This window comes from Myotis myotis, unplaced genomic scaffold (genome assembly GCF_014108235.1).
Source record: "Myotis myotis isolate mMyoMyo1 unplaced genomic scaffold, mMyoMyo1.p scaffold_m19_p_5, whole genome shotgun sequence".
NCBI classification, from domain to species: Eukaryota; Metazoa; Chordata; class Mammalia; order Chiroptera; family Vespertilionidae; genus Myotis; species Myotis myotis.
Window position 1 is genome coordinate 107,636,862 of NW_023416357.1, and position 24,702 is coordinate 107,661,563.

At 52.4% G+C, this 24,702-nt stretch overlaps 1 protein-coding gene across 6 annotated transcripts; it reads left to right on the plus strand.

Moving 5' to 3' along the window:
* Positions 1–36: 36 nt before the first annotated feature.
* Positions 37–24,702, plus strand: EARS2 (glutamyl-tRNA synthetase 2, mitochondrial). 6 transcript variants are annotated; one of them, XR_004967602.1, is made up of 10 exons: positions 37–327; positions 3,093–3,248; positions 6,580–6,769; positions 8,778–9,250; positions 10,351–10,459; positions 15,281–15,434; positions 15,542–15,672; positions 22,441–22,576; positions 22,701–22,881; positions 22,994–24,702. XR_004967602.1 is itself a non-coding variant. In XM_036309710.1 (9 exons), the coding sequence occupies exons 1-9, from the start codon at positions 174–176 to the stop codon at positions 23,075–23,077; spliced, it is 1,587 nt and encodes a 528-aa protein (XP_036165603.1). In that variant the 5' UTR covers positions 37–173; the 3' UTR covers positions 23,078–24,702. The 6 variants fall into 6 exon arrangements, 3 of the variants coding, with proteins under 3 accessions (XP_036165603.1, XP_036165605.1, XP_036165606.1); XR_004967601.1 differs by having other exon boundaries at positions 22,701–22,812; XR_004967603.1 differs by lacking the exons at positions 22,701–22,881; positions 22,994–24,702 and adding an exon at positions 22,095–22,178.

Sequence of the window (24,702 nt, forward strand, 5' to 3'; positions counted from 1 at the left end):
CCCGCTCGATGGGCTCTGCCCTCTAGCGGCCGAGCTGGGCCGCAGCCGTGCAGGGGGCGTGGGCTCGCCGGCTGAGTGGCCTGCGCCTTTAAGGGGCGGGGTGGGGCCCAGTGTGGCGGAAGCGGATTGGCTGGGAGGCGTCCCGGAAGTGGTTCTCGGAGAAGCCCACGTGGATGAGTCGAACCCACATGGCGGTGCTCTTGAGGACGCTGCTGCAGCCAGGGAGGCCCCCGGGAGTCTTGGGGCGCTCCCTGGGACGGCGTGAGGCCAGCCTGGGCACTGGTTCTGGGGCTGCGGTGCGAGTGCGGTTCGCCCCCAGCCCTACAGGTAATCTTAGGCGACGTGACGCTGCAGGCCGAAGCCCATCGTCCGGTGCCCGCCCCCAGAATGTTTCCAACGAACCCCTTCCGGTGGATTAGCCTGGGAGGGCAGCGCGACCCCATTTTGCAGGGGCAGAAACAGGTCCAGGAGCGGAAATTGTTCCCGCGGCCAGGAATTTCGTTGTTTCTTGGGTTGCACCTCTCTTTCGGTCTTTTTTTCACGTATTCAGTAAATGTGTGCTAAGTACACACTGCGAGGTACTGTTCCTCTGCGATACAATGACCATCTAGAAAGTAGGGCCCCTACTCTGGTGGCCGCGGCAGTCACGTGTGCCACATGGGAAATGAAGCGGGCGAGGGGACGGGTTAGTTTAGGTAGGACGCTCAAGCACATCTTGAGGAGGTGACATTTGAGCTGGGAACCCAATGACAAGAATGCAGTGTATAGGAGGAACCTGAGCAGAGGAAATTGCAGGTACACAGGCCCAGTAGCTAGGGTTGGAGCTAAGCAAGCCAACGGGAGTTCGGGGCCCACTGTATACCCCAGTGGAGATCGTGTCAGGGCTTCCCCACCGGTCCCCAGAACTGAGCTCTCTTTTGTTAGCCCCTGCTGAGTTAGAGCCCTGTTTCTTGATTAACCCTTTCACCCACCAGTTCCCAAAATTCTTTTCTCACGAGGCTGCCTCTGCCTTCACAATGAACCTGCCTCTCCTGAAACCCAGGGTCAGTATATAGGGCTGCCTGTGTGGCAAGATCCCAGCTGCACAGAGCAACAGGATTATGGATCGGTACTTTTATAAAATTAGTAGAAGTGGATTGCTAGAAAAATGAAAACCTAAAAAGCATACAAAATATGAGCCTACTTTATGTTTAATTAAAAAGGAAATTGTCCTGTCAAACTGCTGCTCTCAGCATTTTGCTCTCAATTTCTGTGCTTCCTTGCAACAGTTTACAGACCAGCACTGGTTTGGGAGCCAAAGCCTGAGATTTGTGGCTTTGCCACTTCTTCCGAGCTGTGTGACTTGGAGAAATTACCCAGAGGCTCTGAGTTTATCTGTCAGGCAGGGCTAGTGATAGTACCCAGCCCCTGGGTTTGAGATAATGTAGCCGAGGCACTTAGCAAGGTCTGGAACTTATAGAAAGCACTTCGTAAACAGTAGCCTCTATTTTGATTGTTATTATTAGTGTTTTCTTGCTGATTTGCAGGAGCAGCCCATATGGCAAAGGCTGTGGACTCCAGGCAGATAAAAGGATTACCAAGCAACATAGGTCATTACAATAGCTAAACTTCACTAAAGGGTGGGGTGTTCTTTGGTCAGCATTTAGGCCTCACAGCAACCCTATCCGGAAGGTGTCTATTTTTTGTTTTTAATCCCTCTCATAGATGAGGAAATGGATCTCATCCAAATTAAGTCGAAGGGGTACCAGCTAGTAAATGGTGAATGCAGGATTTGAATCCAGGTCTGTGTACCTGTAAGAGGTCTTGCTTTTGCCCTAACCAGTTTGGCTCAGTGGATAGAGCGTCGGCCTGCGGACTCAAGGGTCCCAGGTTTGATTCCGGTCAAGGGCATGTACCTTGGTTGCGGGCACATCCCCAGTAGGGAGTGTACAGGAGGCAGCTCATCGATGTTTCTCTCTCATCGATGTTTCTAACTCTCCCTCCCTCTCCCTTCCTCTCTGTAAAAAAAAAAAAAAAAAAAAAAAGGAGGTCTTGCCTTTAACTGCTAGACCCCTGTCTTCTGTCTTGGGGACCGATGGTTTTGTGGTGGCCTCGCAGTAATTAGCTGGAGGTCACACACATATCTGTTGAAATGGGTCTGCCTGACCCTAAGGGAGCTGTGCTGTCTCCTGTACTTGGAGGTGCAGGTGAGCTCATTGTGCAAACAGGGCCGTGGGCTAAACCTAAGCAGGTAGGATAAGGGGAAATGACAGCCCTGGGGAAATTGTTCCTTGTAAGCTGTCAGTCAAGAATGATGGAAAAGTAAAATCTTAGGAGTGTTGCCTTAACCGGTTTGGCTCAGTGGATAGAGCGTTGGCCTGCGGACTGAAAGGTCCCAGGTTCGATTCTGGTCAAGGGCATGTACCTTGGTTGCGGGCACATACCCAGTAGGGAGTGTGCAGGAGGCAGCTGATCGATGTTTCTCTCTATCCCTCTCCCTTCCTCTCTGTAAAAAAATCAATTAAAAAAAAATCTTAGGAGTTTAAATTCAGGTGAAGAGAAATGTGGAATCAAAGGTTACTTTTGGTTCGAGTTTAAAGCCAGCACTTAATGTAAAAATCTCAAGTAAACAAAATTCAAAATGTATAATGAGGATAGTCATGACAGTGCGTAGAGGGTGTATGTAAGATATCATTTTAAATTTGTAATTAATTTTTTCCAAGCGCATCATTGAATTTGCATAAGTTAAATGCACATGTGACAGCGGCTTCAGTGGCTCAGCCTCTGCCTCTTCTTTGGGTGAAACTTGGCCTTGAGGCAAATCTCAGAGTAGGGTGATGGTTGCATTTGGAGGGAGTTGGAGCCTTTTTACAAAATGACCTACCAAACTTGGGTGGTCTCCCTGTTCCAGAAAGAGGGGCTAACTGAGTCATCACCCCGTCCTCTGTGCAGTCTGACTGTCCAGGTGCTAGCTGGAGAGATGGGATGGAGGTAGTGGTTTCTTGGGCTTTGATGTTCTTTGAGACATTCTGTTACAAACAGACCTTGCTTGCCCCTCGACTGAGGCTCGTCAGCTCACATTCCCTGTCTTCTGAGCTGTTCTCTTCTACCAGGCTTCTTGCACCTGGGTGGCCTCCGCACTGCCTTGTACAACTACCTCTTTGCCAAGAAGCACGGAGGGAGCTTCATTCTGCGGCTGGAGGACACGGACCAGACCCGCCTGGTGCCCGGGGCAGCGGACAACATTGAGCACATGCTGGAGTGGGCAGGTGAGGCTGGCTGGGAAAGGACTGCAGTCTTCCCCCCGCTCCCAGGAGGGAGAACAGGGATTCCTGGAGAGAGGGGGCGTTTGTGCTACCTGGGGTGGCAAGGGCCACCTGAACAGAGACTTAAGCTCCCTGAAGAAAAGCTCCAGGCTGTTTTGAGATTCCTGTTCTTATCCCGGAATCTCAAGTCCTCCTAAGAGCAGGCAGGCATAGGCCGAGTGTGGGATGGGCCTGGGGAGCTGGACCTGTGCTCAGTGGGAGAAAGTTCCAGCCCAAGTTCCCCAGTGGGGATGCGGCCCAGCTTGTCAAATCTTCTGCCTTCCAAGAGGAGCCACAACTCCAGGGTTTTGTTGTTTTTCAGTGACTGTTTCCCACAGTTGAATCTGAGCTCAGGCTTTTGAGGGCTTTTAACCACATTGTATGAGTGAAAGAAAATGTGTTGGCCGCTGAAGTCGATTTTCTTGTGGGAACGTTAATCCTGAGCACAGCCAAACTCAGGGAGGATCAGGGGGCGTGTGCTGGAGTTCCCTGGGTCAGCAGTTGCCGACCTGCTGGGAGAGGTATGACCAGTTAGCTCCCCAAGAAAAAATAACGAAAATACCAAGACTGTTTTGAGATGTGTATTTTAATCTCAGGTAAATTAACTGGACTCTGGATTCCTAAAGGGCAGAAGCCAATTTCATTTCTGTCTTTTGCCATTGAGGGCTGTAGCAGATACTAGGTCGAGATTAGCTGAATAAAAGGGTATTCATTCAACAAGATCACATACTGTGACCAGGAAGTGTCCCAGCAGTGAGCAGAGACTCTGTGCTCACTAAGTAGGGGAGACAGGCAAACAGATTAAGTCTTTCCTGTGATATTAAGTGGTGATGAGTGCTATGGAGAAAGGGTGCAGGGGAGGGAACCCGTGGGGAGGGGTGCTCGTTTAGACGTGGTGGTCTTCGCTGTGGAGGGAACACTGGAGCAGAGACTTGCACAGAGGGCGGGCCAGCCCTGAGGTTACCTAGGGGAAGAGTGTTCGAAGCAGAGTGAATAGCAGATGCGAAGGCCCCACAGAAGCTAAGTGCCCGGGGCGTTAGAGGAGCCGTCGTGGCCCGAGCACAGTGAGCGGGCAGAGTAATGAGGAGTGCGGGAGATGGAATGCCATGCGGGCCAGGAGAGAACGCTCACCGCCTATGGCTCTGCACTGGGCACGAGGGGGTGCTGACGAACAGGTCCTGCTCTTGCGGAGCCCCTGGTGCAGCACGCATGTATGAACGACGCCCACCCTGGCGTTTTGGTGAGGCAGAGGGCAGCTGCCCAGGCACCCCAGGGTGGCTGACCTGGAACTGCTTGCTTCAGGAAGTCACTCTTTTGGGTTTGTGTGGGGGTATTTTTTGGGAGGGGGGGGGGAGCGTTGACATGTAATTCACATAATATGAAATTCACCATTTCAAAATGTACTATTCAGTGATTTAATATAGTCACCGTGTTGTGCAGCCATCGCCACTCTCTAATTCCAAGACATTTCCATCACTCCAACACGAAACCCAGGACCTATTCCTCCCTGGACCTATTCCTTCCTTCCATCTGCTCCTGTCCCTGGGTTTGCCTATTCTGGACATTTCATATAAGAGGAGTTACACAGTAAGTGGCTGTGATGACTGGCTTTTACTTAGTGTAAGTTCATCTGTGTGGTCGCATATGTCAGCACTTCATTCCTCTTTAGGACGGTCATTGTGCAGAAATACCACATTTTGCTTATCCATTCACCTGAAGGGGGGCGTTTGGCTTTTTTTCCACTTTTTGGCTATTATGAGTCACTGCTGTGAGCATTTATGTCCTAGTCTTTATGTGAACATACGTTTTCAATTCCTCTAGTGGAGTTACTCTGAAGCCCTGGGCGTTCCACACGCTGAACACATTCAGGTAGATCAGGAAGGGGCCCCGGTGGACCTAACCCAGCCTCCTCTTCTGACAGATGAAGAAAGGGAGGCCCAGTGGGAGAGGGAGCTGCGCAATCCTAACACCGCCAAAGCTGGCTGAGTGCCTGGCACATACCAGGCAGCGCACGAAGCCGCGTGACAGCCTCAGGAGAAGGCACCATTTGTGTGCTTTTACAAACGAGAACACGGAGGCTCTGAACGGCGACTCGCCCAGGGTCTCAGTGCTGGCCAGTGTGTCTGAACCCGGCCTGTCTCCTTCCAAGTTTGTGTGAACGTCGGGGGTGCGGGATTGCTCCTGATTCATTTGAAAGCTTTTTGAGGGCAGAATGGCTATCATTCAACTCTTCTGTGTCCCCTCTGCCCCCTCCTGGAAGCGTGCACAGTTCAGCACGTCCTCTGACCTGAGGCACCTGGACCGTGGGCTGGGGGTTTGGCTGAAAATAGACCACATTTCCTCCCAGGGCTTATAGTGCAGCTGCTAGAGGGCTATGTGCTTTGTGAGCACTGATGCTTTTTAAAACAATATTTCTATTGATTTTTAGAGAGAGGAAGGGAGAGGGAGAGAGAGAAACATTGACTCTGCTGCCTCCTGCACACCCCACCAGGCATCAAGCCCACAGCCCAAGAGTGCCCTGACTGGGACTCGAACCAGCAACCTTTCAGTGCATGGAATGCCCAACCATCAGCCATACCGCCCAGGCCCCACTGATGCTTTTAGTTCTCAGTCACTCTGCACAGTAAGCTGTCGGCTGCACTTTTCAGAAAAGGGAATGCAAAGAGGCAGTACAGGGAGTGGTTAAGAGCATGGACTCTGGGCCAGTTCACCTGGGTGTGAATCCAGTTGTGCCCCTTATCCTTGGCCAAGTTATCTGACAAAGTCCCTCTGTGCCTCCGTGTCCTCGTTAGTGAATGGGGAGAATAATGACATCTTCCTGGGGTGGTGGTTCTGAGGCTTAGTGAAGATCACAAAATAGAAAAGCAGCTGGCAGGTGCTTAGCACTCTGGTGGTCTGGCACCTGGGTCCCTGTCACAGACGAAGCCCGGAGTCCAGCCAGGCCTGATGGGCTGTGCCCTGAACCACACTCTTCCTCCTGAGTCGGCTGGTCCAGGCCTGGGCGGGTTTCCCCTCCCCAGGGAAAAGGTGGATGGAGAGGAAGTGCAGTTGGGAGTGTGGACGTGGAGCCAGCACGCCTCCGCCCGACCCCTCATCCACCAGGCTGCGTGGCCTTGAGCATGGGACCTCTGTGCCTGAATTTTCATCTGCGAAAGGGAAGTCATGATAGTACTGGACTCGCATGTTGTCGGGAGGACTAAAAGCTTTACTCTGTTGGCCAAGCCCTTAGAGCAGTGCCTGAGAGCCAGTGTCGCGTGCATCTTATTACTTGGTGATTGCTCTCTCCATGCTCCAGGCATCCCCCCTGATGAGAGCCCACACCGGGGAGGCCCCAGGGGGCCCTACCTGCAGTCCCAGCGGCTCGAGCTGTACGCCCAGGCCACAGAAGCTCTGCTGAAGACCGGGGCTGCTTACCCCTGCTTCTGCTCTTCACAGCGGCTGGAGCTGCTGAAGAAGGAGGCCCTGAGGAGCCGCCAGATACCCCGGTGAGAGCCCCAGCCTGTCTTGCTGCCTCCTCAGAGTCGGGTGTGTTTGTTAGCTGTTGCTGCAGAACAAGTTACCCCCAAACTTTTATGGTCTCACAGTTTCTATGGGTCAGGACGCTGGGCATGCTCACCTGGACCTTTAGCTCAGGGTCGCTCCCAAGGCTCTCCCAAGGCTCAGCTCGCGGAGGGTCTGCTTCCGTTTCCCTCGAGACTGTCGGCAGGCCTCAGAGTGTCCTGGCTGTTGCCTGGAGACATCTGCTCCTTGCCACGTGGGCCTCTCCCTACGGCAGCTCACAGCATAGCCCGGGCTTTCCTCTGAGAGACCAGGGAGAAAGCAAGCGAGTGAGACAGAGGCCAGAGTCTTTCGAGGAAGTGACAGCTCATCACTGGTTGTACACTTTCCTTAGGAGGCAGTCCCCAGGTCCAGCCCGTACTCACAGGAAGGGGATGGCACCAGGACAGAAACCAGCAGGCGGGGGTCACGGGGGCCAGGTCTGAGCTGCCAACCGCCTTCGGTCCAGGCAGTAACACATCAAGTAGCTTTAGTGATTTGTGATTTGTTGGCTTGTTATTAAGCAGGGTTTTCTCATGTTCAGGAAGATAGATGCACAAAGCTCCCTCCCCACACTGACCCTACCTGCTCAGGCCCTCTCCAGACGCAGCTGGCGCTAGAACTTGCTCCTCGTGTCCTGCAGAGGCACCAGTACGCGCACTGACACGTGCCTGTTCTTTCTCTTCCCCCTTCAAATGGCAGCGCAGTGAGCACTGTGCGACTTCTTGTCTCAAGGATCAGTCTGTATCAGTCCACAGTCTTTTTGTTTTGTGAGTTTTTTTGTTTGTTTTTTCAGTCCACAGTTTTTTTATGCTTACATGGTATTCCATTGTATGGATATACCATCATTTACTTAATCAGTCCCTTAATAATGAACCTTTACTGGTATGTCATTTGTAGTATTTGTTATAAAAAAAGAGAGCTGTGCCCTAGCCCAGTTGGTTGCATACACCAAAAGGTTGTGGGTTCAATTCCTGGTCAGGGCACATACCTAGGTTGTGGGTTCAATCCCAATCTGGACAGTGTGGGAGGCAGTCAGTCAATCAATGTTTCTCTCTCTCTCTCTTTTTTTTTAATATATTTTATTGATTTTCCACAGAGAAGAACGGAGAGGGATGGAGAGCTAGAAACATCGACGAGAGAGATTGATCAGCTGCCTCCTGCACGCCCCCCACTGGGAATGTGCCCGCAACTAAGGTACATGCCCTTGACCGGAATCGAACCCGGGACCCTTCAGTCCGTAGGCCGACACTCTATCCACTGAGCCAAACCGGTTCAGCAGTGTTTCTCTCTTACATTGATGTTTTTCTCTCTCTTCCTCTCTCCCTCTCTCTCTGAAAATCAATAAAAACATATCCTTGAGTGAGGGTTAAACAAAAGAGAGCTGTGCCTGGCAGTGTGGCTCAGTGGTTGATCATCGACCTATGAACCAGGAGGTCCCGGCTCGATTCCCGGTCAGGGCACATGCCTGGGTTGTGGGCTCGATCCCCAGTGTGGGGCATGCAGGAGGCAGCTGGCCAATGATTCTCTCTCATCATTGATGTTTCTCTTTCTCCTTCTCCCTTCCTCTCTGAAATCAATAAAAATATGTGTGTGTGTTTTTAAAAGAAAGAGCTGTGACAAAGGATGTTGACAGGCATCCTTTCGCACACGTGTGTTTTGTTAGAGACCTTCCAGGACGTGCTGCCTGGTGGCCCCGCACTAGCTGCACTCCCATCAGCGGCGGCCTCATAACTTAAGCTCCAGTTTCAGTGAACCGTTTGCACCAGGGCTCGGATGTTTGGATAAGTTCACGACATCCACTGCAGCACTGCCTCTTCGTTATAAACACTGTACTTACCCACCCACAGAAGATGGCTTTTTTTTGCCCAAGATCATATGGTCTTCAGAGACACAGATAGGGCTCATGCCCATCATCAGTGTTGTTAGCAACTATGCCGCTCTGCTTCCCAACAGGTATGACAATCGGTGCCGGAACCTGAGCCAGAGGCAGGTAGCTGAGAAGTTGGCCAAGGACCCCAAGCCTGCTATCCGCTTTCGCCTGGAGGAGGAGGCACCAGCCTTCCAGGACTTGGTATACGGCTGGAATCGGCATGAAGTGGCCAGCGTGGAGGGGGACCCGGTCATCCTGAAGAGCGATGGCTTCCCCACCTACCACCTGGCCTGCGTGGTGGATGACCACCACATGGGCATCAGCCACGTGCTGCGTGGCTCGGAGTGGCTGGTCTCCACTGCCAAGCACCTGCTGCTCTACCAGGCCCTGGGCTGGCCGCCGCCTCGCTTTGCCCACCTGCCCCTGCTCCTCAACAGGGACGGCAGTAAGCTGTCCAAGAGGCAAGGGGACATTTTCCTGGAGAGTTTTGCTGCTGCCGGCTTCCTACCAGATGCCTTGCTCGACATCATCACTAACTGTGGCTCAGGGTTTCCAGGTATCCACTCACCTGAGAGTTCCCGGTGGGACCACAGCAGTGAGGCGCCAGGACTTGGGTGCAGGCCCACCTGGTCTGCAGTCCGGCTGTGCCACCTACCAGCTGCATCAACTTGCATGGGTTCATGCTTTCATTCCACAAATGTTTACTGATCAGACACTGTCCAGTACTGGGGCTCCAACTGTGAAAAGACAGGCATAATCCCTGCCGTCAAGGAGCTTGCGATCTCAGTGTTGGTTGCCTCATCTATAAAACGGGGCTAAGTGTCTACCTCATAGGCATAAGTTAAGATTCACTGAGCTCATGAGTGTAAGGCCCCCAGCACAGTATCTCCCACAGGAGGTGCAAAAATGACAGCTGCTGTGATTTTTACAATTATAGTACTACTCTAACAGTATCACTAGTATTACTGGGACCATAGTTTATTCCAAGTTAAGCCTTTATCCTTGGCCCAAGACTTAGAGCCCAAATCTTAAAGAAGCACCAAATAGGCTAGGATGACCTCTTTGTGGGGAGATTTCTGATAATGAGGCAATAATAGTCTGCTTATTGTTTATTCTGCTCTTACTTAATCCTTAACATATCCTTGGGAGGTACAGTCTCCACAGTTTGTAAGAGGATTGGGAGTCTCAGAGAGGTTAGGGAATTTGCCAGTGTCCCAGCTAGTAGGGGATGTGACAGGTTATTGTCGGCTGAAGTCCCCACGATGCCCAGTGGGACAGCTGCTGCTCAGAGAAGCAGCCCCGCACAGCCCGCTCTACTCTGGCTGTGCTTGGACTCATGGGAAGTTCCTAGAGCACTGGTGCCAGACCCCACCGGACCGGTGGGGTCAGGGACTCAGGATGGCCAGACAGTGGGTGCCGTCCCTGCAGCTCATGTCTCTGAGGGCGGAGTGGTTAAACCATTTTTCACATCATTTTTTTTTTTCCTTAATGACAGAAGCCTTTCTGCAAGTGAAAGCTCATTTGGGCCCTTGGTGTAAAAACAGCTAGAGGTTGAGTCCCTTTGGTGGAAATGGGATGGGGAGCCCAGTGTTCACTCAGCCTCCCTTGGAGTTGAACGTCGGAGGGAGTTGAGCGCTGGGCTTCCCTCACTTGCAGAGAACCAGATGGGCAGGACCTTGCCAGAGCTGGTAGCACAGTTTGACCTGACCCGGATCACCTGCCACTCGGCCCTGCTAGACCTGGAGAAGCTCCCAGAATTCAACAGGTGAGTGGGGACTAGAGCGCCCTGCTGGAAAGGGCTTTCTTGCTGACGATGGGCCCCCACAGGTCCTGTGGGCTCCGGAGTCGCATATACCTGATTGTGACTGAGCTCAAGTGTTCAGTGCTGTGTGACCACAGGCAGTCACCTCGCCTCTTCAGACCTGTTTCCTCTTCTCTAAAACGGAGCTAGTAAGAGTTCCCACTCTGTGCAATTGTTTTAAGAGTTAAATTCAACGTTGCATCAAAGTATCTGCGCAGCCCCCAGCACATAGAAAGTGCTCAACCAATGGTAGGTATCCTTTTATCATTACCATTATTCCTGTATACCCCTTGTATGGGTTCTGTTGACTACTAAAGCCTGGGTGGCGTCTTCATTTTAGAACATCTCCCTGCCCCCTAACCCCCGATCCCCCAGCCAACACTGAGAAGCACTGTCTCATGTCACCCGCCAACACGGAGGAGCACTGTCATGTCACCCACCAACATGGAGGAGCACTGTCTCATGTCACCCGCTAACATGGAGGAGCACTGTCATGTCACCTACCAACACAGAGGAGCACTGTCTCTCATGTCACCCACCAACATGGAGGAGCATTGTCTCATGTCACCCGCCAACACGGCAGAGCACTGTCTCTCATGTCACCTGCCAACACAGAGGAGCACTGTCTCATGTCACCCTCCAACACAGAGGAGCACTGTCTCATGTCACCCGCCAACACAGAGGAGCACTGTCTCTCATGTCACCCGCCAACACGGAGGAGCACTGTCTCTCATGTCACCCGCCAACACTGAGGAGCACTGTCTCTCATGTCACCCACCAACACAGAGGAGCACTGTCTCATGTCACCGCCAACACGGAGGAGCACTGTCTCATGTCACCCGCCAACACTGAGGAGCACTGTCTCATGTCACCCGCCAACACAGAGGAGCACTGTCTCTCATGTCACCTGCCAACACAGAGGAGCACTGTCTCATGTCACCCTCCAACACAGAGGAGCACTGTCTCATGTCACCCGCCAACACAGAGGAGCACTGTCTCTCATGTCACCCGCCAACACGGAGGAGCACTGTCTCTCATGTCACCCGCCAACACTGAGGAGCACTGTCTCATGTCACCCGCCAACACAGAGGAGCACTGTCTCTCATGTCACCCGCCAACACTGAGGAGCACTGTCTCTCATGTCACCCGCCAACACAGAGGAGCACTGTCTCATGTCACCCGCCAACACGGAGGAGCACTGTCTCATGTCACCCGCCAACACTGAGGAGCACTGTCTCATGTCACCCGCCAACACGGAGGAGCACTGTCTCATGTCACCGCCAACACGGAGGAGCACTGTCTCATGTCACCCGCCAACATGGAGGAGCACTGTCTCATGTCACCCGCCAACACGGAGGAGCACTGTCTGTCATGTCACCTGCCAACACGGAGGAGCACTGTCTCATGTCACCCGCCAACACAGAGGAGCACTGTCTCTCATGTCACCCGCCAACACGGAGGAGCACTGTCTCATGTCACCCGCCAACACGGAGGAGCACTGTCTCTCATGTCACCCGCTAACACTGAGGAGCACTGTCTCTCATGTCACCCGCTAACACGGAGGAGCACTGTCTCTCATCTCACCCGCCAACACGGAGGAGCACTGTCTCATGTCACCCGCCAACACGGAGGAGCACTGTCTCATGTCACCCGCCAACACGGAGGAGCACTGTCTCTCATGTCACCCGCCAACACTGAGGAGCACTGTCTCCTGTCACCACCTCCATGTGTCAAGGGTCCTTCACTCAGAAACCTTCAGACACAGTTACCCTTCCCATCACTGCTGACATGTCCCAGTCTAAGGGACTGGGTGGCACACAGCAGGCAGCTTTGCAGTCACGGTTGCAGCAACTCCTTGCGCCTTCCCTGAAGCACTGGGGGACCGGCTCTCTTGGTGCCCTCCTTGCGTCAGTGCCCAGGACTGCAAACCGGAAATCTTTGTTAACTGGGTCTACTCTGCTCAGTCCAACTGAGGTATGGGGAACCAGGGCCCTTTGCAGCCAAGAGAAGTCAGAAATCTTTTCTTCTTTTATTGAGTGATTGATTTTTTTTTTTTAGAGGGGGAGAGAGAGAAACATCAATTTGTTTTTCCACTTATTTATGCATTCATTGGTTGATTCTTTTATGTGCCCTGACCAGAGATTGAACCTGAAACCTTGGCTGGTGTATTGGGATAAAGCTATAACCAGCCAAGGCCAGAAATATCTTATTTTTGTGTGATCTCTTTCTAGTTTAAAAATGTTAGCTATTATTTTTTTACTAGAGGCTAGTGCACGAATTCGTGTACAGGTGGGGTATCTTGGCCTGGCTTGCAATTGGGCCGATCAGGTCCCATCTCGGCCCATCTCACCCAGTCCTGATCAAGCGCATTGGGCCGACGAGCCAGGTGTAGGGACTGCGGGAGGTTGGCTGTGGGAGCACACTGACCACCAGGGGGCAGCTCCTGCATTGAGCATCTGCTGTCTGGTGGTCAGTGCATGTCATAGCTATCAGTCCTTCTGTCACTTAAGCTTATATGTATAGATTGCTATTGATCCTCACCCGAGGATATTTTCCCTTTGATATTTTTTTTTTAATTTTTTAATTAAATCTTTATTGTTCAGATTATTACATTTGTTCCTCTTTTTTTTCCCCCCATAACTCCCCTCCTCCCAGTTCCCGCCCCACCCTCCGCCCTCACTCCCCACCCACTGTCCTCATCCATAGGTGCATGATTTTTGTCCAGTCTCTTCCCGCATCTCCCACACCCCTTTCCCCCCCAAGAATAGTCAGTCCATTCCCTTTCTATGTCCCTGATTCTATTACAATCACCAGTTCATTCTGTTCATCAGATTATTTATTCACTTGATTCTTAGATTCACTTGTTGATAGATGCATATTTGTTGTTCATAATTTGTATCTTTACCTTTTTCTTCCTCTTCCTCTTCTTAAAGGACACCTTTCAGCATTTCATATAATCCTGGTTTGGTGGTGATGAACTCCTTTAGCTTTTCCTTATCTGTGAAGCTCTTTATCTGACCTTCAATTCTGAATGATAGCTTTGCTGGATAAAGTAATCTTGGTTGTAGGTTCTTGGTATTCATCACTTTGAATATTTCTTGCCACTCCCTTCTGGCCTGCAAAGTTTCTGTTGAGAAATCAGCTGACAGTCGTATGGGTATTCCCTTGTAGGTAACTGAGTTTCTTTCTCTTGCTGTTTTTAAGATTCTCTCTTTATCTTTTGCTCTTGGCATTTTAATTATGATGTGTCTTGGTGTGGTCCTCTTTGGATTCCTTTTGTTTGGGGTTCTCCGCGCTTCTTGGACCTGTAAGTCCATTTCTTTCACCAGGTGGGGGAAGTTTTCTGTCATTATTTCTTCAAATAGGTTTTCAATATCTTGCTCTCTCTCATCTTCTGGCACCCCTATAATTCTGATGTTGGTACGCTTGAAGCTGTCCCAGAGGCTCCTTACACTATCCTCGCATTTTTGGATTCTTTTTTCATTTTGCTTTTCCGGTTGGGTGTTTTTTGCTTCCTCGCATTTCAAATCATTGACTTGATTCTTGCGCTCCTCTGGTCTGCTGTCGGGAGTCTGTATAATATTCGTTATTTCAGTCCGTGTATGCTTAATTTCTAGTTGGTTCCCCAATATAAGATCAAGGGTCTCATTAGTTTTCTTGTAGATCTCATTAAGTTTATCGGCGGCTTCTAAACAGTTTTTGAGAGACCTTAAAAGTGTGGTTCTGAACTCTCTATCTTCCATTGACAATTTTGTCCTGTTTCTTTGTCTCCGCATTTTGTTATGCTTCCTTGGTGCACCCCCTAGTGGTCTTTGTTCGAAGTCTTATAGTTAAATCTTGATTGTTGTAGCTAATTCCAGGGAGGGTTTGACCTCCAGGCCAAGTGGCTATGCGAATCAGCTGTGTCAGCAGTGAGAGAACTTCTGTCCTCTAGGGAGGTGCTAATCTAGCCTTTGCCTGAGGCTATCCGCCAAAAGCCTCTGTGCAGGGCTTGGGCGGGGCGGGTCGCACAGGATCAACAGGGTGGGCCGGAGAGAGCAGTTATGGCGGCTCTCAGTCCTGTCCCCAGGGGCTCTGCCTCTCTGAGTCCCAGCACCCGCTGCAAAGCTCAAGAGAGAAAGCTGCACTCGCTCTGACCGAAGCCAGACAGTCCCGCTTCTCCGGTTTGAGTCTGGGTCCCTAAAGACTCGCCCGGATCTGGAGCTCAGAGTCTGCGACTCCCTCGCGATTGAAAACGCCAACCGCGCCCTCCGCCGCCAGCCCGCTCTGCGCACTCCGCACCTCAGATTTTGACTTCAGCACTGCGCCTCCTCTGGGTGTCCGTATGCGTTTCTCTTTCCTCCTAGTTGTAGGACTTCCACTCAGCCAGTGTTCCTGTGGTTCTGGGTGATGTCCCTTCCGTTTTTTGGTTTCACTTTTGAAGTAGTTGTTCAAAGCAGCAAACTCCGGCGTTAACCTATGCCGCCATCTTGGTTCCGATATTTTTTTTTTTTTGAGTGGAGAGTGGGAGGGACGGGGAGAGATAGAGAAAGACACATTGATTGCCTCCCACACACACCCTGACCAGGGCTGGGGATCGAGCCTGCAACCAAGGTATGTGCCCTTGACCAGAATCAAACCCGGGACCCTTCAGTCCACAGGCCAAACTGGCTAGGGCATGTTAGCTACTATTTTAAAAGCAGCATGTATCTGGGTGGCTTGGGGCCCTCAGGCTACCTGTTTCAGACGTTGGCCAGGTCTCTTTCCTTCTGTAAGTGTAGAGAACTCCTTTGGCTTTTCCTCCAGGCTGCACCTTCGTCGGCTGGTGAGCAATGAGACCCAGAGGCGCCAGCTGGTGGAAAAGCTGCAGCTGCTCGTGGAGGAGGCATTTGGGAGCCAGCTGCCAGACAGGGCTGTCCTGGACCCAGCCTATGTGGAGAGGATCATCTTGCTGAGACAGGTGGGGCTGGGAGCTCCGGGAGACCGAGGGAGCGGAGCCCCCCATTTCTCCCCTTCCAATGCATCAGCCCTGTCCCCAGTGCACTGAATGGCTGCCTCTTTCTCCAGGGTCACATTTGCCGCTTGCAGGATTTGGTCTCCCCAGCACACTCCTTCCTGTGGACTCGTCCTGCTGTGGGCCGCACGCAGCTGGGTGCCATCTCAGAGCAGGTGGATGTGATTGCCAAGCGCGTGCTGAGGTGAGTTTGCACAGGCCAAGCTCAAGGTTCTGTACCCTCTTTCCTCCTCCCCTGCCTGGGTCCCCCTTTACCCCAGGGCTGGGCAGTTGGGCTCGCAGCACAACCCTTGGCCAGTGAGAGGTTTGGGGGAGCTAACCACTCACCAACACTCTTGGTAGGTGGGGAGCCTGGAGGAGCCCAGGCTCTCCCCGGAAGAGATGATGCATTCAGGTTAATGGGTTGGATCCACCTGGGTTCCGTTCTGGCTCCACCTGTTACTCACCCAGTTAGTTCACCTGCCCAGATGGCTTCACTTCCGCCAAGTTACTGCACCTGTTTGAGCATCGTTTCCTCATCTGAAAGGTGCAGGTGAAACTATTGCTTACTGTAACAGTACCAGAACACTTCCAATGACAAGGGCGGAAAACAGCCGTGGAGAAGAAGGACTGGTCTGTGTAATTGTGTGGTCAGAACAAGGGCTGACTTGAGGCTAATGCATGGCCCAAAAATACATCACCAAAGCCCAATTTCTCTATCTTTTTTACTCTGCCCACACTCCTCCATGCCAGCTGCTCTGGTGGATGGAGGACGGGTTTCTCTCCCGCTACCGAGTGTACTTCTCTTCACCTAACAGTCCAGGGGCGAACAGCTTTCCTCCCTGTTCCAGTGTCCTGCCATCCCTAGAGTTTGTTCCTGTCCCTGTGGGCCACGGTGGCTCACGGACCATCCAGGATTCAGCCAGAGAAGGAAAAAGGAAAGAGGAGGCAGACAGGACATTTCTCCCCCTTAGGGACTTAAAAGCTATCCCGCTAGCTGGAACTCTATCTTAAGGCCATGCCAGGCCTAAGGAAGCCTGGAAAATGTACTTTATTTACTTGGCAACCATGTGCCTAGCTAAAAATTTTGTTACTGCATACAAAAGCGAAAAAGTAACTTGTCTAAAATGATCCATCTAGCCCGGCCAGTGTGCTCAGTGGTTAGAGTGTCGGCATGCACACCAAGGGCCATGGGCTCAGTTCCCAGTGAGGGGCACGTACCTGGGTTGCAGGTTCTCCGGTCCTGATTGTTTGTGGGCAAGAAACAGCTAATCGATGAGTCCCTCTCACATCAATGTTTCTCTCTCTCTTCCCCTTCCCACTCTAAAAAATAATGGAAAAATATCCTCAGGTGAGTATTAACAACAACAAAAGGAATACAAGCATGTGACAAGAAATACAAATGGTACATCCCTGGCCGGGTAGCTCAGTTGGTTCATCGTCCCAGTGCCCCAAGGTTGAGGGTTCCATCCCTGGTCAATGTATATATAGGAATCAACCAATGAATGCAAAAATAAGTGGAACAACTAAATCAATCAGTCAATCTCTCACATCAATACATTTTGTAAAAATTTTAAAAAAAGAAATACAAATGGTACAAAAGGGTTTATAGCAAAAACTAAGTCAGTGCTCGCTTCGGCAGCACATATACTAAAAATTAAGTCTTCCCTCCTACTCCAGCCCCCAACAGAAAGGCAGCCACACTTAGCAGTTTCCTTTGTGAGTTGTCTATATTCAAGGATATGTATATACAACTCTAGTCCTATCATTTTTTAATTTTGAAATTTAACATTTTGGTTATTAATACATTCAAACCTCTTAAGCCTGGATTTAAAACCTAGAAATGATAAGGTATGTGTTTAGGGAGTCCTGTTTTTAATTCTTGTCCCCTCTTAGCCCAGTTCCAAAACCCTCTGTATGTTACGACTAGTCTTAATTATGTCTAAATAATCCTTATCTTCCCCTTTTTTTACACAAAAGGTACAATACAAGAACACCATTCTGTGTCTTTTTTTCCTTTTACTTAATATATATTTTGACCTATCCAGTACTTAGAGAGCATCCTCATTCTTTCCTACAGCTACATCTACCCCATCACTATACCACTTTGCCACGATTTATTTAACACCCTCCTGCTGATGGACATTTGATTGCTTCCAGATTTTGCTGTTACAAACAATGCCACAATGAGTAACCTTACCTAGACACCATTAACATGTTTGCAAGTATAGCGCCAAGATAAGTTCCCAAGAGCTATTATTAGTAATAATGCTCCCTTAATTTTGGGCATTCCACTCTAGGGGCCATTGGTTGTTATTCACTGGAAGTAATGTCATAACTCCCATCCTGACACAGGCATTGTTTTTAGAGGCACTCTGGTGCTCCCACTTGAGTCAGGAAAGCTGATACACAAATGATCGGAAGCTGCCAGATCTCTCAAAGTCCTGTGCCCACGCCAAGCTGCAAGCCAGCTCTCACGTGTCCTGAGCTGCCCAGGACCTGTTCCTTTCACCTGCTCCTTGGCAGGTTGCTCCCTGCAGTGACATTGAGGAGATTGTCTATTTTTCCCCACATTTTATATTTTCAATATTTTGTCTCCTCCATTTCATAAATAACAGCAATCATGTAATCCAGTTAATGATGCAATAAGAATGATTACTTCTGTCTCCGGTTGGAACTCAGTTGCTCAAGTTTTGGAGTTAGTAGGAGATGTCTGTGCTGAAAGGCTATTTGTTCAGATATCTTATGAACCCGTACCCTGCACCAGCAGCACTGCACACTGAGCAACCTCTGGGGTAGAGCTGTCCGTTCCCCGTTGTGAGCAGGTGGTGTCGGAGTGGGCATCGTGGACCATCTGCCTTAGTCCCTGTTCAGTGTGGGACAGACTCCCCACCCTGCCTCTGTCTCTTGCTCTAACTTCAAAGCAGGACTGGGGGGAAGTTTTTGCAAGTCCAGCTCTAACAATAGGGAATTCCTCTTGAGCTCAAACATACTTTTGGGAGATCTTGGCCGGACTGCCAGGAAAGGGCAATGATTGCTGGTCCCTAGAGCTTAAGTGCTTACATCCTTCCATCTGTGGGCAGAGGATGGTGGTGACAAGTCGGTGGCAGGGTCCTCGCTGGGGCTGTGGTCTCCTGATTGCCTCCTCTCTGCTCTTCTGTGTTACATCCAACAGTCTCCCCATGCCCGGTCTTGGAGCTGTTTCAGATCATTCCTAGAGGGCTCCGTACTTCCAGCCTACATCTAACCCAGTCCTGAGTTTCTTTGTAGATACTTTTGCAAAGTCTCAGAGCTCTTGGGTGTAATAATACTGGCTAATAACTAGCTTTTTATTGAAATACTAGAGGCCTGGTGCATGGATTTTTCTCTTGCTCTGAGTGACCTTTTCACCGGTAGCTATGACACACACTGACCACCAGGATCTCACAATCTGGGACCCCTTGGGGATGTCGGACTGCCAGTTTCTGCCCGATCACCGCAGGCCAGGCCGAGCGACCCCACTGGTGCACAAATCCATGCACTGGGCCTCTAGTATGCATATAAGATCTTTGGTTAATCTCTTCCCACCCTCCCCCCGCCCCCCTTCCCTCTGAGATTCATCAGTCTGTTCCATGTTTCCATGCCTGTGTGTTGAGCATCTGCCCCCTAGTGGTCAGTGTGCATCATAGCTACTGGTCAAACAGTTGCTTACGCTTTTATATATTATAGACTAGAGGCCCGGTGCACAAAAATTTGTGCACTGGTGGGGCGGGGGGAGATGTCCCTTAGCCCCACTTGTGCCCTCTCATAGTCTGGGACCCCTCGGGAGATAACGACCTGCTGGCTTAGGCCTGCTCCCGGGTGGCAGAGGGCAGGCCCAATCCCTAGGTGCAGCCCCTGGTCGGGCTCAGAGCAGGGCCGATTGGGGAGTTGGGGCGCCACCCCCTGTCATGCACAGAGCAGGGCAGATCAGGAGGTTGCGATGCCACCCCCAGTCACGCTCAGGGTAGGGCCGATTGGGGGGTTAGGGCACCGCCTCATGTCACACTTAAGGCAGGGTCGATGGGGAGGTTGCGGCGCCACCCCGTCATGCACAGAGCAGGGCCGATCAGGGGGTTGGGGCACTGCCCCCTGTCACGCACAGAGTAGGGCAGATAGGGGAGTTGGGGCACCGCCCCCTGTTACACACAGAGTAGGGCGGATCAGGGGGTTGTGGCCCCGCCCCTTGTCACACAGCCACAGGGCGATCAGGGGGTTTGGGCGCTGCCCCCTGTCACACTGCTCCAGGGGCCAGGAGGCCTCACGACTCCACTGATCCCAGTGTTGGGAGGCCTTGCGGCTCCACTTGACACCGGGGCAGTGAGGCCTCACTGCTCAGCTGATCCCGGTGCTGGGAGGCCTCGCTGCTCCGCTGATCCCGGTGCTGGGAGGCCTCGCGGCTCCACTGATCCCAGTGCCTGGAGGCCTCGCGACTCCGCTGATCCCGGTGCTGGGAGGCTCCACTGATCCCAGGCCGGGAGGTCTCGTGGCTCCACTGATCTCGGGGCGTGAGGCCTCGCAGCTCCGCTGATCCTGGGTTCAGGAGGCTTCACGGCTCTGCTGATCCCAGTGCTGGGAGGCATATTACCCTTTTACTATATAGGATAGAGGCCTGGTGCATGGGTGGGGGCTGGCCGGTTTGCCCTGAAGCGTGTCCCGGATCAGGGTGGGGGTCCCGCTTGGATGCCTGGCCAGCCTGGATGAGGGGATGATGGCTGTTTGCAGCTGGTCACACCCCCTTCAGGGTGGGGGTCTCCACTGGAGTGCCTGGCCAGCCTGGATGAGGGGATGGGATGGCTGTTTGCAGCTGGTCACACCCCCTTCAGGGTGGGGGTCCCCACTGGGGTGCCTGGCCAGTCTGGGTGAGGGGCTGAGGGCTGTTTTCAGGCTGGCGGGCGACTGAAGCTCCCAACCTCTCCTTTTTTTCTTTTTTTTTTTTTTATTCTGGGATTTATTTACCTTCTATGGCTGTCACTGGAACTGAGAGCCGGCTTTAGCTCTGAGGCTCGGCTCCAGCTCTGAGACCTCGGCTGCTGATCTGGGTTTGTTTGGGTTTTATAATTGTAACACTGTTTCAGCTCCAGCTCCGAGGCGGCTGAAAGCAGGTTTCTGGGGTTTGTTTAGCTTCTATAATTGCAACATTGTTTCTTAGAGTGCAAGCTCAGAGCCCAGCAGTGGCAGGTGGGGAACCTTGGCTTCCTCCATCACTGGTGCAAGCAAGCCTCCTGTTCACTTCAGCTGCCTGACTGCCGGCCGCCATCTTGCTGATTAGCCAATGGGAAGGGTGGCGAAGTTATGGTTAATTACCATGTTTCTCTATTATTAGATAGAACTAGAGGCCCGGTGCACAAAAATTTGTGCACTCGGGCGGGAGGAGGGTCCCTCAGCCCGGCCTGTGCCCTCTCGCAGTCTGGGACCCCTCGGGAGATAACGACCTGCTGGCTTAGGCCTGCTCCCGGGTGGCAGAGGGCAGGCCCAATCCCTAGGTGCAGCCCCTGGTCGGGCTCAGAGCAGGGCCAATCAGGGGGTTGGGATACTGCCCCCTGTCACTCACAGAGCAGGGCCCATCAGGGGGGTTGGGGCTCTGTACCCTGTCATTCACAGAGCAGGGCCAATCAGGGGGTTGGGGCGCCGCCCTCTATCACCCACAGAGCAGGGCCGATCAGGGGGTTGGGGTGCCGCCACTCTCACACTCAGGGCAGGGCTGATGGGGAGATTATGGCTCTACCCCGTCACACACAGAGCAGGGCCCGTGGGGGGGGGGGGGGAGGTTGGGGCGCCGCACCCTGTCACACACAGAGCCGCAGGGCGATCGGGGGGTTTGGGCGCTGCCCCCTGTCACGCTGATCCCTGTGCTGGGAGGCCTCATGGCTCCGCTGATCCCGGTGCTGGGAGGCATATTACCCTTTTACTATATAGGGTAGAGGCCTGGTGCATGGGTGGGTGCCAGCTGGTTTGCCCTGAAGGGTGTCCTGGATCAGGGTGGGGGTCCCCACTGGGGTGCCTGGCCAGCCTGGGTGAGGGGATGATGGCTGTTTGCAGCTGGTCACACACCCTTCAGGGTGGGGGTCCCCACTGGGGTGCCTGGCCAGTCTGGGTGAGGGGCTGAGGGCTGTTTTCAGGCTGGGGGTGACTGAAGCTCCCAACCGCTCCTTTTTTTCTTTTTCTTTTTTCATTCTGGGCCAGCTTTAGCTTTGAGGCTTGGCTCCAGCTCTTAGGCCTCTGCTGCTGAAAGTAGGTTTCTGGCCTTTGCTTACAATGTTGCGATCCTGCTGGCTGAAGCCTGGCAGGTTTCTGGGGTTTTGTTTAGCTTCTATGTTTGTTACATAGTTGCTTGCAGCTCAGAGGCCTGCAGCTGCAGGTGGGGAACGTTGGAGTCCTCCGTCACTGAAGCAAGCAAACCTCATGTTAGTTTCAAGCTGCCTGGCTGCCGGCTGCCATCTTGGCTGACAGTTAATTTGCATATTGCCCTGATTCGCCAACAGGAAGGGTAGCGGTCGTACGCCAATTACCATGTTTCTCTTTTATTAGATAGGAGGATGAGACCTAATACTTTTGAGTACTTCCCATTCAAGCAATGTACTTAGTGCTTTGCTTGTTTTAATGTAGGCACAGCATAGTTCTGTGAGGTGCAGACCCACAGGTGAGAAAACGAGGCATAGAGATGACTGCACAGAGGCAGCAGTTACAGCAGTTAGTAAATCCTCTTATTTTGGTACCCGCTTTGTTTCCCTATGTGATGCCCACATGCTGGGACTCTGCTATGCGGTACCCTGGTGGTTTTTTCTTCCCCAGCTTGGGTGGGTCGCATGTGGGCACTGAAACCCCCCCCCCCCCAGGCTGGCCTGAATATTGTACCCTTTATATTGTCACTAATTGATAGTCTTCCGAAGTCCTCCCTCCCGCTCACTTGCATTGGCCCCTGTGGGCCCCTCATAGACTGGCCCACTTCTAGGCTTTTAGAAGGACCTGGCGCCAGCTTAACTCAGGACGTGCTGAACGCAGAACTGAAGAAGCTGTCCGAAGGTCTGCCCGGCACCAAGCACAGTAACGTGATGAAACTCCTCCGAGTGGCCCTCAGTGGACAGCCGGTGAGGCGGGCAGATGGGCTGGACTATTCTCGCATTCAGCTAACATTCACCAGCAGCACTGAGCTCATCTTTCATACAACGATGAGTGAAACATGAGCACTCCCCTCACCCATTCATTCAACAGCACCTGTTGAGTGCCTACTGTGCCAGTGCCGCTATGTAAAGAGGATACAGTAGTGAATCAAACACGCACACTCCCTCCCGTCATCCTTCATAGAGCTGGCAGTTGATTGGAGGTAACAGACATGTCAATACAGGAAGAAGAGGCTCCGGGGATGCAGCCTCGGCCTCAGAAATCAAAGACAGTGAAGTGCAGTCTCTGCCCTGGGGTACAGGCAGCGGTGTGGGGTTGGCTGGGGTATGACTCTGCAGACCAAGGCTGGGCTCATAGGCGATGTTTTCTCTTTCTGTCCTCAGCAAGGACCGCCTGTAGCTGAGATGATGGTGTCCTTGGGACCAAAAGAAGTGCGGGAACGCATACAGAAGGTGCTGTCCAGCTGACGGGAGATGTGCCTGGCAGTGCAGGTGGCTAGGAACCTGTGCGTGTGGAGACGGCCTTCAGAGGAGGAGTGGGTCCTGGGACCCATCGGGAACTTGTAGCAGGAACCAGAGTCTGGGTGCACACAGTGTACACATGGCTCCACACAGCCCCGTCCTCGCCCGCTGGCGGGGAAGCCCAGCATCTTCTCAGCTCCCTGAGTCTGGAAAGGAAGGCTCATGTCTGGCTCCGATACCACACTGCATGGCAGAGGTTTCAAGCTGGTTCCTAGAACAGTCCAGAGGGCTCGTGTTGAGGCCGCCCGAGCTGCGTGACAAAAAGCCACAGAGTTGGGGCTTAAACAAGGACAGTCACTATCTCCCTGTTCAGGAGGCTGGAAGTCTAAAAGGCAGGTGTTGGCAGGTTTCTTTGCTCCTTGGCTTGCTGATGCCTGCTTTCTGCTGTCCGTACTGGTCATCGCCCTGGGTGTGCCCGTGGTGTCTCTGGGTGTCCAAATGTCATCTTCTTAGGACACCAGTCAGACGGGATTAGCACCCACCCTGATGGCCCGGTTTTACCTTAATCACTTCTTTAAAGGCTGCACATACAGTTACATGCTGAGGTCTCGGTGTTAGGGCTTCAGCGTACGACTTTTGAGGGGAACACAGTTCAGTGCATGACAGCTTGGCAGCAGCCTGGACTCACTTCTCTGCCCAGCTTGGACTCTGAGTGGCAGGGCTGAGCTGAAAGTCACTTTCTCTGGGGCTCATCAGGGGACAAGACTCATCTGTCAGGGTGGGCTGAGGGAGCACTTATGTCTTACACTTGTTTTTGTCCTGCACTTGGGGCAGCCTGCCTCCCTTCCCTACAGGCTGTCTGCTGCTCTCCCAGTTCTTCAGACCTGGACCTTGAACTGAGGCCTTCACCCTGCCTATCCGCATCTCATTCACATCTGCCTCCTTATATCCATGACTGTCTGAAGTGAGATGTTCTTGGGGTGAAGAGAAATAGTTAAATAGAAGGAAGACAGTGGCTGGGAACAGAGACCCACAGGGCTTCTAGGTGTCTGGTGGCAGCCAGCCTCTGAGAGGCCCCAGTCATTGCTCCCTCTTGGTGTTCACCCCGAATAGGGCTGAGTTGAGATGCATCATGGCTTCCTTGTTCTCTTGGATCCCTTACTCTGCGGGAAACCACTTCCACGGGAAGGCTCCCAGCAGCCCTGTGGCGAGGCTCATGTGGCAGGAACCGAGGCCGCCCGCCCGCAGCCAGGTGCGTGCCCATCTCGGAGGTCGGTCTTCCAGCCCCAGCCACGCCTTCGGGTGACCACGTTCTGACTGACGTCTCGACTGCAACCTTCACGAAAGAGCCTTAGCCACGACCACGAAGCACGGCTGCTCTCAGATTCCAGACACAGAAATAACGAGATAATCGGCGTTCATTGTCTACAGCCACTGGGTTTTGCCCTGCCGGGTGGCCCGGTTGATCGGAGCACCATCCTGATGCACCGAGGCTGCAGGTTCAGTCTCTGGTCAGGACACATGCAGGGAGCAACAGTGGGTGCGTGGGTGGAGTAACACATTGATGTTTCTCTCCCTCTCCTTCTCCCTCTGAAATAAGTCAATAATAAAGCTACTAGGTTTTGGGATAA

Excerpts from the sequence above, each read along its gene's own strand:
- EARS2 (XM_036309710.1), top strand. The coding sequence starts at position 174 with ATGAGTCGAACCCACATGGCGGTGCTCTTGAGGACGCTGCTGCAGCCA. Across the intron at positions 6,770-8,777 it reads AGGAGCCGCCAGATACCCCG|GTATGACAATCGGTGCCGGA; the intron begins GTGAGAGCCCCA and ends GCTTCCCAACAG. Across the intron at positions 22,577-22,993 it reads TGGCCCTCAGTGGACAGCCG|CAAGGACCGCCTGTAGCTGA; the intron begins GTGAGGCGGGCA and ends TTCTGTCCTCAG.